A 12,469-nucleotide genomic window follows, 5' to 3' on the forward strand; every position below is an offset into this window, starting at 1 on the left:
TATATATATATATATATATCTTTCATCACTTATCTCTTACTTGTTTCAGTCATTAGACTGTGACCATGTTGGGGTACCTCTTGAAGAATTATAGTAGAATGAACCAATCCCAGTACTTACTAAACCTGGAACCATGTGGTTGGGAAGCAAACGGCTTACCACACAGTCATGCTTACATCTATACAGACACACATATATTCATATCTGTACATATATAACCCTCAATACTATTCATCATAATATTATTGTAAGTGCATTATATTTCAAATACAATACTTAGAATTGTTGGAATGACAACAGTATTATACTACCAAATCAAACACATATACACATGATGAGAATGTTAGGCAAGTTCAGCGACCTGTTATATTTCTCTATTGTCTTACCTATTGAAATGCAACCACACAACACAAACACACACATACATATATAATTATAGTTTTGGAGGAAAATTGTTTTATAACTGTGTGGGTATGTAACAATAAAACTATATGAAACATCATGTATATGCAGACATACCTGCATATACATACACCCTCATCATATGACCATACATACACACATATGACTACACACAAACACATGCCCACATAGATGATTATACCATAAACTACTATGAGAGCCTTTATGCAGGTGCTCAACATGCTAGAAATAGAAGCTAAATTATTTCCTACTGTCTTGAAAAAGAGGATAGAATGAATAATATGAACCTATATGCACACTTCCTGCAAAAATAGATGGAATAGTCATAACTGGAATGCCATTGATCCTAGGTCTGCTTAGTCAGGTTAAATAACAACAACAAAAACATGCTTACACCACACATTCTAACATGAATCCATACATATGACTTTATAGATACATAAGCACACATGCACATACACACACACACATAGCTGTAATAAAATTATTTCCCTATTGTGTGTTTGAAACACAGTTGTCTCCTCAGTCAATAAAAGCAGGAGCCATTCTTAAGGTTGGTTGTCAAAAATCACTGCACTGCTGTCAACTACAGTATTTTTCTGCTCATCACAGTTTCCATAATCAACAGTAAACCTATGGTCAAGTGATTAGCCCTGATTAGCTCTGATCATTGGTAGGGCTTAATTTCCTGAGCAGACTTTGAACTCAAAATGCAAAGAATCAGAGCAGACACTTCAGGACATTTCATTAAATGCTCTGACAATTCTGCCAATCTTCTGCTCTTGATTGGCAATTTATCAGCCCTGGATTGTTGAAAAGCAAAGCTGATCTCAGCAGGATTTGAACCTGGAGCCCTGAAAGCCGGAACGAATACTGATAGCTCAAATAAATCTGTCAGCTTGATTGACGTATGCTGGAAATAAATGGGTAAGGAATACCAGAAAGTGAAGAATCTGGAGAAGAAGGATTAGACAAAGTGATTAATGGGTGAAGCATTAATCAATTTTCATCAATCAAACAACCAAATTCTCTCAGAAGAATAAATAAAGAAGCAGTTGTTGTTTAAACTCCAGGTTAGCTCTGATCAAGCAGACCTGTGATCAAAAATGTTCAAACCATGATCATCCCATATTATGCTCAGTATAATGCATCAAGGTCAACATTATCTAACACATCCTTCCTTTCTGAAGATAGATATGGTTTCAGAGGGACATGACTGCGACTTTTATCAGAGGGGAACAACCACAGTCATTATATTTGGTCTTGGCGGCAAAATTAAATTAAAAAAAAAAAAAAACTGAACTTACCTATAACGTTGGTAATCTCCATCATCTTTTTCTTTGTCTGATAGTTGGTTAGGACAGGCATTGTTTCCAAGAAGACTGAGGTATTTTAAGTTAGTGTAAGATGCTTTTAATTTTAAAAGAAAACTTTCTAAATCAGAAATCTAGTTGAAGTTAAGGAAATTTTACAAAAAGGTGGCCCCATATAATATTAGGTAAGTGAAGATTAACATAGAGTAGTGAAATCATAATAAATTTTAGTGAACTGAAAATCATTAATATTGATGATAATTATTGTTAAGAGGGGAAAGGGAAAGAACTCTGAGATTTAAATTTATTAGAAATTAATTGGAAGTATTGGCCTCCGTAGGATTTTCGAGCGAGATCATTGCCAGTGCCCCTGGACTGGCTTGTGCGGATGGCACATAAAAGACACCATTTCGAGCGTGGCCGTTGCCAGTATCGCCTGACTGGCCTTCGTGCAGGTGACACGTAAAAGCACCTACTACACTCTCTGAGTGGTTGGCGTTAGGAAGGGCATCCAGCTGTAGAAACTCTGCCAAATTTAGATTGGAGCCTGGTGTTGCCATCCGGTTTCACCAGTCCTCAGTCAAATCGTCCAACCCATGCTAGCATGGAAAGCGGACGTTAAATGATGATGATGATGATGATGACAGTTGTGAGTGATTCTTACCTTTACTAGTTATGGTGGCAAATTTGGACAAATTTCAATCTTATTAACAAGTCCTTAACAAGTCTAATATGTAACTACTAGATTTTAGAATGATTTTGAGAGGATGTGATACCTTTGAATGAAAATTATTTAAAGATTAGTCAATTCAAAATAATGACGCTCTCAAGGAATGCTTCAAATGATATATATTTGCTGTATCACTAGACACACTAATATACACTCTGTGTGTGTACAGGATAATTCACATATTACTATTAATATCATTATATTAATGATATTAATATCATTAATATCATATTTGTTTCTTAAAGGAGTGAGCTGGTAGAATCATTAGCACACTGGACAAAATGTTTAGCAGTATTTCATTGGTCTTTACATTCAAATTCTGCTGAGGTTGACTTTGCCTTTCAGGGTTGATAAATTAAATACCAGTCAAACATTGGGGGTCAATGTAATTGACTTACCCCTTTCTTCAAATTGCTGGACTTGTGTTAAAATTTGAAACTATTTTGTATTAGTTTCTTAATATATATTATTATTGTTACTATTCATAATAAGGTGGTGAGCTGGCAAAATCGTTAGCACAACAGGCGAAATGCTTAGCAGTATTTCGACTGACACTACGTTCTGAGTTAAAATTCTGCCGAGGTCAACTTTGCCTTTCATCCTCTTGGGGTCGATAAACTAAGTACCAGTTACACACTGGAGGTTGATGTAGTCAACTATCCTCCTCCCCCAAATTTCAGGCTTTGTGCCTATAGTAGAAAGGATTATTACTATTCATAATAGTTGTTTTGATGCAAGCATTCTGTAGTATAATTAGTTATGCAATCACTGGCCAAGAGACAGATATGCTATTTAAGTTCTGTTAGTAGGTATTTCTCTTTTATTATGAACCATTACCAGAGCATCTTTGTGGTTGTTCAGCCTGCTTAAATATATCATTCAAAATCTCACAAAACTTAAAAAATAGAAGGATACATTGGATAATGTAGTTTTCAATAAACACTAAGTTAGCATGATCATGACTGGAATATCTTTCATTATTGGTATGCTCAGTTAGAGCCAATATGAAGCTATACCACAAAGTCAGCAACATCTGCTGTATCTTATTATCTGGAATTGTTTGGGTCATTGTAATATCATTTATTTATACACACACACATATATAAAAGTCTTAATCTAGAATTGTGTAAGCTTCCAGTTTTCATATTCTAGACATCTCTATTTCTAAGTTCTTATTAGATAGTTTCTAGGCGCAAGAGTGGCTGTGTGATAAGTAGCTTGCTTACCTACCACATGGTTCCGGGTTCAGTCCCACTGCGTGGCACTTTGGGCAAGTGCCTTTTACTATAGCCTCGGGCCAACCAAAGCCTTGTGAGTGGATTTGGTAGACGGAAACTGAAAGAAGACCGTCGTATATATGTATATGTATATATATATGTGTGTGTGTTTGTGAGTGTGTGTTTGTCCCCCCAACATCACTTGACAACCGATGCTGGTGTGTTTACGTCCCCGTAACTTAGCGGTTCGGCAAAAGAGACCGATAGAATAAGTACTAGGCTTACAAAGAATAAGTCCTGGGGTCGATTTGCTCGACTAAAGGCGGTACTCTAGCATGGCCACAGTCAAATGACTGAAACAAGTAAAATAATAAGAGTAAATAACTCTTTCAGAGTTATAAAATCAAAACTTAATAGCAGACACTTTTTATTATTTATGGTCCTTAACAATAATAGTAGGACATTTTGTAATTACCATTCCAACAGTGTCTACAAACATGTTCATTATCATTGCCAACATGTCATTATCGGACATTGTTTGTGTTATATGTTTGAACTACCTGTTTCAACTGCTTAATTTTATGTTTCTAGTTCAGTTTCCAATTTACTTACATATCTACAAACTTTGTTGCAATCTTAGCAAAAACTAATTTTTGTTTTGCTAAGACAATATAATCAATTGTTCCTTTATTGCTTTAAAATATCATTTTACATAGCTTTTGGTAGTCACAGACTGAATTTTGTGCAGATATCAAGAGATTTTTTCAACTTTTAAACCTAAACTCAGAGCCAGTGTGGTGATTCTTGATAGAATATTGGCCAGCCCAAAGTTATACTCCCTTACTATCAGCCTATTGTCTTTGTTGAGCATTTTTATGCCATATTTTCTTAATCTTATGTTTTCTTCTCAGAATTCATTTTATTTGTGGGGCTCAAGTAAGGCTGTCTGCTGGCTCTTGTATAATTTAAAAACTTCATTAGCCACTTATATGATGACATATAAGTGACTTATTAGTAGGATAGGAACCTACACCACCAAACTATCAAATTCAAGCAGGTCCTTGAGCCACAGCATACTAACGATTGTGCTCTAATTACTCATACACCCTAGTTCCATAGACCACCATTCCAACGGCTGCAACAGCTCACAGATGAGCCTAATGGTTAATGTTCAGAAAACTGAGATCATTTGAAACACCCTTTACTTTCTCAAGACATCTCCTGTTTCAGAATCCTGGTCAGTGTCATTTCCATTATTATTGTTCAGGAAATTCATAACAGCCTCAGATAGGCCACAAATTTGAGAAAGATTCAGCTATTTCTAGCAGACTGAGTGACCACATTGGGAATAAACACGATGAATTTGATCAGTTATATTTCCTGCTTTCCACAAAAGTGAGAAGTTGTGTCCTAGTCATGACCATCTTCTTTTCTATAGACATTATCCAAAGTATTTTTTTTTAAAGATAGTGGGACATTTGTTGGTCACTTCCAGCAGTTTGAGTAACAGTGTAGAGGTTTGTTCATTGAGTTGAATTAAGGGCCCCTGTTGATAAGCTTATCACTAGATAGTGTGCTGTTATATTGCCATCAAGTTTCTATTAACAAAGGAGTAGTTAATCCCAGCACTACAAGCTATATATGACAGTGAAATGTATCATTTGACAATGATACATATCACCAGTCAGTTGAGTTTCACCTTCACATAATATCAATATAAAGTTAAATAACCTTTACTTGTTAATGGTAGACATAAGCAGCTAAATGTACAGTTAGGTGATAGTGACAGGACAAAAATTGCTAATCTTTTAAATAGTTTCAATAGTTAAGTTAATGTTAACATATTTAATGTTTGGAGTATTAAAAAGCTAATTAGAAATGAATGTGTAGATAGGAAAAAAAGAATATTAGCCAATGGTTAATATGATTTTCATCTTACTGGTAAGCATGGGAGATAATGGTGGACACATATTGAGTTTATAAATGAAGAAAGACTTCACCATTAAAAGAATAACAAAGTGAATGAATGTATAAGGCTGGATATTCATTGATGCAAAAAAGTAGAATTGTTTACAAAATAAATATCTCAGTTATGCCACCCACATAAAAAACAGTTAAGTTAGTGTTAATATATTTAAAGCAACAATTTGGTTTGAGGCTAAAATACAAGTCCTAAATAAATGATATAGGAAACATGATAGACTAAGTGAAAAAAATGAAATTACAAAATTGTAAAAGCAGGAATCAATTTAAAAAAAAAAAAGGATACATTATTTTTATTTAAAGTTAAAGTATGCAGTGAATTTAAAGCTGGGAACTCTGTGTCATCATCAATCCAGTTGTTATCTAACACTAATTCTTCCAAGTCTGTAAAATTTTCTAAACCTTTTAATGTACTGAAATATAAAATAGAATGTTAGTGGTGAAGATAGGACATAAAACATAAGGAATGATGGTGGTGAAAGTAGGACAATGTAGATAGTTATGAAAATATGAAATTTAAAAGAAAGAATGGGGAGAGACAGAGAGAGAGAGAGAGAGAGATAAATGACAAACTGACTTATAAATAAAGCTTTATACCATGATATCATTCAAGTATGTGATATTATGGTGTTATCTCATACATGTTGATATGTGTGCATGCACGTGCACAAGATAACCAGCATTACAAACCTATATGTAAAAATTTGTAATCTAGTACTATATACATAACTTTGTCAAAAAGAGAGGAGGAATCTGATCTTTTTTGGAATTGTTCCTTCAGTTAAGTCTACCAGACTAATTACCATCATCTTTTAACATCCATCTTCTATACTGGCATGGCTTGGACAGTTTGACAAGATCTTATGAGTCTAGAGGATCCATAAGACTTTGTCAAACACTGTGCTCCTATGTCTGCTTTGGCACGGTTTCTATAGCTGGATACTCTTCCTAACATCAGCTACTTTACATCTGTAAAGTGGTTGGTGTTACTGTGTTGGGTGTTTTTTTTTCTCATGACACCAGCACTAGTGAGATCACTAATAGCAACACTTTGGTATAATTTGAGATAGAATGATTGACAGACATTCTGTAGTGTTGAAATTGGTAACACAGTCACCTGGCAAGTATGGTTTGGAGATTCCATCATTGAGCCTTTTTCTCTTTCTTGTTTTAAATTGAATTTTATGATACCTAATATGACTTTATGTTAAAAATCTTACCAGTTAAGGTAGAGAGAGAGAGAGAAAGATAGAGAGACATGCACACAAACAGACAGACAGCTATAATGTGTACGTGTATGCAAATGAATGTGCATAATCTGTTTCAGAGAAATGGAAGAGAAACTAAGATAGTACAACTTACTACAGTAGATTATAACTAAGATCCAGACGTGTGGTTTTCGTACAGAAACTTTCAATTAATTTTCCTGGGATAACATGAACATCATTGCAGGCATATGTCAACTGTAGATGGAGCGAAAAGATAATAAAAATAGAAACAATTCAATTAACAAAAAATTGCTGCAACAATAAGTCATAAGCGAAAGATCAGAGATCACAATATATTATTTATGTCGTAAGAATTTAGGTAAAATAATTTGTTTCTAACTGAAGAACTCAAAAGAGAAAGTTATAAAGAATAGTATGTAAACATTGGGTTGGAAACTCTTTTGAGTAGAAAAAAGATCAGTCTCATAAGCAGCCTTTGACTTTTGCTATTATTTATAGCTTTATCTACTTTGAGTTCTACAGTTGAAAACTGTAATAATATATAATATTTAACTGAATTAAATAAGAAAATCTAGATGCTAATTAAAAAAAAACAAAAAAACTCATAGTGTTTCTTTTCTTGTTTGAAATTTTTGCCCACTATTATCACGGTAAAGGAATCTCTATGTAACACTACCACAGTGGGGAACTTTCTAACCACCATTATCACAGTGGGGACATCTCTGCCTCACTATTACCACAGTGGGAGAGTCTCTATCCACCTTAAGCATAGTGGGAAAGACTCTGTTCATCATTATCACAAAAAAGGGGAGCCTTTATCCATCGCTACCACCATAAAGAAGTTCTACTCACTATTACCACAGCAATAGAGCCTCTACCACCTATTACCTACCATTACCACAATAGAAGAGCTTCTACCTATCATTACCATTGTAAGGGAGTCTTTACTCAACATTACCACAATAAGATGCTTCTACCCATCATTGCAACAGTAAGGGAGTTTCTATACAGTAAGTGAGTTTCAATACTGCAACATGGAGATTCTACCTTTTACCACTGTAAGGATGCTTATATCTGTCTTTATAATAAGACAATGAAGGAGACTTTAGTTGCTCAACCTGATAAAAAAAGCAACTGAATCAAAAGTCAATGTTTCAAAAATCATATCTAATTTTTAAAATTGGATAATGCCAATCTAAATACCCTGTGTGTGAGTAGAAGACAGGATAGTTAAAACAGGAACCACTTTAATCAGAAGTCTAAGTGTGATCTGAGGCAAAACAATAACAATGGCAACAACTACTAACACTAAATCTTCCGTTCCTTCTTATTTACCACAGAGATATTAACAAATTCAACTGAAGGCCTGTTGTTAACGTCCCACAACTAGGTCTAATAAATATCTGTAAAGTTATTTACAATGATGTAACAACCTACAATAATTCCTTAAACACTACAATGAAATTTCAAATCATAGTGTACATAAATGCAGTTATATATTAATAGAATACTATAAACATAAAAATAATAAAAATAACAACAAACAATTATTGTTGTTGCTATAATTGTTGTTATAATTCTGTCTGATACAAGATTACAATGGAGCATTATAATTGACCTAGTTGTATTATTAATTAAAACAAAATCACTAACATTGAGTGTAGTTTTTTGATTTAGCCTTGTTTAAGTTATGTATGGGAACCTTTCCAACCCAAATAGAAAAGTTTAGTTTTTAGCTATTAAAAGTAGAAAAAAAAAGAAAAAGAAAATAAACTAAGAATAGTAAGGTCATATTATTTATTACAAACAATATTATTTTCAAGGAAATATAAATTTAGATTACTTTTTATATTTTTCAATGTAATTTTTGGTTTTGAATCTTATCTGAAATCGTTTCAATGTTTGAGTCACCAGTAACTTATATTTTTTTACAGACAATTTTGTGTGGTACATTGATTTGATTAAATTCATTTACAAAAAGATTTATTCACAGAAATAGGTTGATCTGAAAATCAATTTTTTATGCTTTTATAATTATTCAGAATTGAATTCCAAACTCTGGAATTGTTTGAATTTCAATCAAGTTATGATTTTCTGCAAGTTTGTCCTTCTAACAGTAGATTTATTTGAGTTTATATTTAAAAAATTTTGATGCTCACAATTCCTTATCAGATAATACCAACTATTTTGATCTCAAAATCAGACTGACTAATCTTTGAAAATACTGATAGATTTATTTCTGATATTTCTGTGTCAATGGGTACTAGAAGGATCACTACAACTACTTTTTTCTTTTGGAAAAGCTGTAAACCTTTTATCAAATTTATTTTTTATGTTTTTGATGGCTAGTTACAAATAACTTGCACTGATGTAATTTTTTTCTTCCACTGAAATTTATAAGTGAGGTAAAAATCAGCTAGTTTATATTATTTTCAAGGACTTTCACAAGCTCTGTCAATTTGTGCTTAAATGTTACAAAGTTCTTCCGATTACTGAAGAGATGTGTTTCTTTTTCCTTGAAAATGTTTGCTAAGCAAATCTACCATGAAATGTAACTTTACTAGCCAATCAGGATCTTCCAATTCAGGATAGCTACTAGCATTACCACAAAAAGTTTGGAAGAATTACCAAAGGTAGTCTATGTAAGCTGCAAATCCTTTCAGAACGTAACCGTTAGAAAATTCTTGGATGTTATTATGTAGCAATAAATCTGAATAAATACAGTTAATCGCTTTTAGTAATGCACAGTAACTTAGACCTCTTTGCTATTATCTCATTTACAACTTTGATTCAAGATTCATAACTTGCTTACATTTGGGAAGTAAAGTTTGGGTACAGAGTGCTGTTTTGATGAATTACACAATGAAAAGAAAGCAATTTTTGATTAAGTCATCAGTAGAATCACAAATCCCTTCTTTATCCTTTTCATGCTTGGTAACCCTTCTATTGCTACTGAAACTAAATTTTTAGTGCTTATTTTCTTTCTCTTTCAAACAATTGAAATCAGCCTAACAAATATATTTGCCACTCGCTTGTCTCTCATTTTTTTGTTAATTCAATCAGTTCTTCCAGAGAACCTTTAGAATAAATAAATCTACATAAAATGCAATCTGTCCAACATTATTTACATCACATGACTCATCACAAGCAACTGAATATCTTGGAGGAGAATTAATGTCTTTGATATGCTGTTCAGTAATATTTGATGCCATATCAATAGCTCTTTGGTTATTTTTGGTGGGGGAGAATTTTTTTATTATATTAATTATATCATTTTTGCTGTTGAAATCAGAAATTAAATGCCCAGCAATATTTTCCATTGGTAAAGGTTTTTTTCTTCTCTTGAAGCAATTTCCTAAAATCATCTCAACTTTTTCTATTTTCTTTTCCAGTTTAGAACCATGCATTTTTGTTATTCCCTAGCTGGATACTTAGCAAATGTCTTTCTAGGTCACTCTTATTGTTCACAAATTTCGCAAAACACCATAATTGTATGCCAATTGAGTCTTCAATGTAAGTATACATCTCCAACCAAAGAGCTTTGTAGAAGATCCTCCTCTTCCCATCGCCAAACATTTTTCAGATCCAACATAATGATAAACTCAATGCTACAAAAATTTTACCAATTCTACCAATATTTCCCAACATAACAGTGATAGACAGGGAAGAAAGTAAAATACAAAATTGAAGCCAAGCATGAGTCCTAGAGCAATTCTATCTGACCCATGAGAGAGAGAGAGAGAGAGAGAGAGAGAGAGAGAGAGAGAGAGAGAGAGAGAGAGAGAGAGAGAGAGAGAGAGAGAGAGAGAGAGAGCTCTTAGACATTAGTTTCAAGCTCAAAGCTCACCAGATATAAATTCCTGACCATGCACTTTAAAATTTTTTTAAATTCCAATTTGAGCATGTTGTGCCTGTCTGAGATATAAGCTGATACAAGATAATAATCATAAATTGACTTATTGTAGTTCACTGGCATATGTGACATCGATACATGGATAACTGGCATATGGGACACTGACATACAGGTGTTGAGAAGAATAGTAAATAGATTAACATAGAAAGCATTCATTTATTGATATGTTTCATAATATTTATTTATTAATTTTTTTTTTAACGAAAGTATTGTTAGAACACTAATCAATCCACCATTTTGCTTCCAGGATATTTACAAAACAAACTTTTCATATTTAATAGTAAAGCAGGTGCAATCATATTTGATTTAGTCAGCCATTTGACATAAATTTATGTAGATATGTAACAAAGACAAATGCATCTATGATATTCAATGTTTGCTGACTACTTTTGTAAATCTTAGATTATATTTGTGATATTTTGCTAACACTTATACAATATATGGTGGTGAACTGATAGAGTTACTAGAGCATATTTGTTTCTGTTCTGCACTCTAGGTTTAAATTTCACTGAGGTACATTCTGCTTTTGATTCTTTTGGGGATCAATAAATAAAGTAGCAGTTCAGGAGAATGGCTCATTGAAATTTTAGAGTGTTGGCTGAGATGCCTTGTAGTATCTGTTCCAACTCTGAGTTGGAACAGATATTACCTACAGATGGTCATGTCATATATAGAGAAGGTTTCAAAGTGGAACACGACAGACTATGGCACTGGAATCTCTCAGCAGACAGACAGACCATGCTCACTATTGTTTAAAAACAGTTGTGCCAAAGATTCAGGAGCTTTGAAAATCAAACACTGTGTGGACTAAACTCACAATTCTTTCTCCAAACTGGCTTCCAGGTTTTAGAAAACTTGGAAACACCCTTAACAAAGAAATGCTGATGATAACAAACTACTAACTAACAAGCTGCTAAACATGTTTCAGATTATGAAATTAAACAAGTAGAATCTAAGGGAATGTTTGTGCCATTATATAGTCTATTCGATTCTGCAGCATTTCTGTCAGTGAGGCACCTGAATTTCTCAACCAGTCTTTTCTGCCCTTTTCAGTCTTGGACTTTCAACCAATCTGGCATAGAATTAAATATTGGTATAACTTTCAGTCAAGTGCTTAATTGGGTTTGATAATTCTGGTAGTGCCCACCTCTTCTCCAGGATATGGGTGGTATTGGTATTCAAAGAGTTTATCTTCCTTTGAATTCACCATCATCATCATCATCATCATCATCATCGTTTAACATCCGCTTTCCATGCTGGCATGGATTGGACAGTTTGACTGAGGACTGGCGAGCCAGAAGGTTGCACCAGGCTCCAATCTAATCTGGCAAAGTTTCTACAGCTGGATGCCCTTCCCAATGCCAACCACTTGCCCTTCCCAATGCCACGGGTTATGGTCTCACTTGGCTTGTCAGGCATTCTCAAGCACAGCACATCTCCAAAGGTCTCGGTCACTAGTCATTACCTTGGTAAGGCCCAATATTCAAAGGTCATGCTTCACCACCTCATCCTAGGTCTTCCTGGGTCTAGCTCTTCCACAGGTTCCCTCAACTGTTAGGGTGTGACACTTTTTCACACAGCTGTCCTCATCCATTCACAACACATGACCATACCAGTGCAGTCGTCTCTCTTGCACACTACATCTGATGCTTCTTAAATCT

The 12,469-nt window shown here is 33.9% G+C and overlaps 1 protein-coding gene across 1 annotated transcript in view; it reads right to left on the reverse strand.

Moving 5' to 3' along the window:
• Positions 1-1,710: 1,710 nt before the first annotated feature.
• LOC106871723 (leucine-rich melanocyte differentiation-associated protein) overlaps positions 1,711-12,469 on the reverse strand; it is a 30,078-nt gene continuing 19,319 nt past the window's right edge. The window contains exons 2-4 of the mRNA XM_014918334.2: positions 7,029-7,129; positions 5,953-6,079; positions 1,711-1,870 (exon numbers count right to left, since the gene is read on the reverse strand). Of these exons, the coding sequence (XP_014773820.2) occupies positions 1,727-1,870; positions 5,953-6,079; positions 7,029-7,129 (372 nt within the window). The 3' untranslated portion in view covers positions 1,711-1,726. The remainder of the gene's footprint in view (positions 1,871-5,952; positions 6,080-7,028; positions 7,130-12,469) is intronic.

Source organism: Octopus bimaculoides, chromosome 2 (genome assembly GCF_001194135.2).
Source record: "Octopus bimaculoides isolate UCB-OBI-ISO-001 chromosome 2, ASM119413v2, whole genome shotgun sequence".
NCBI lineage: Eukaryota > Metazoa > Mollusca > Cephalopoda > Octopoda > Octopodidae > Octopus > Octopus bimaculoides.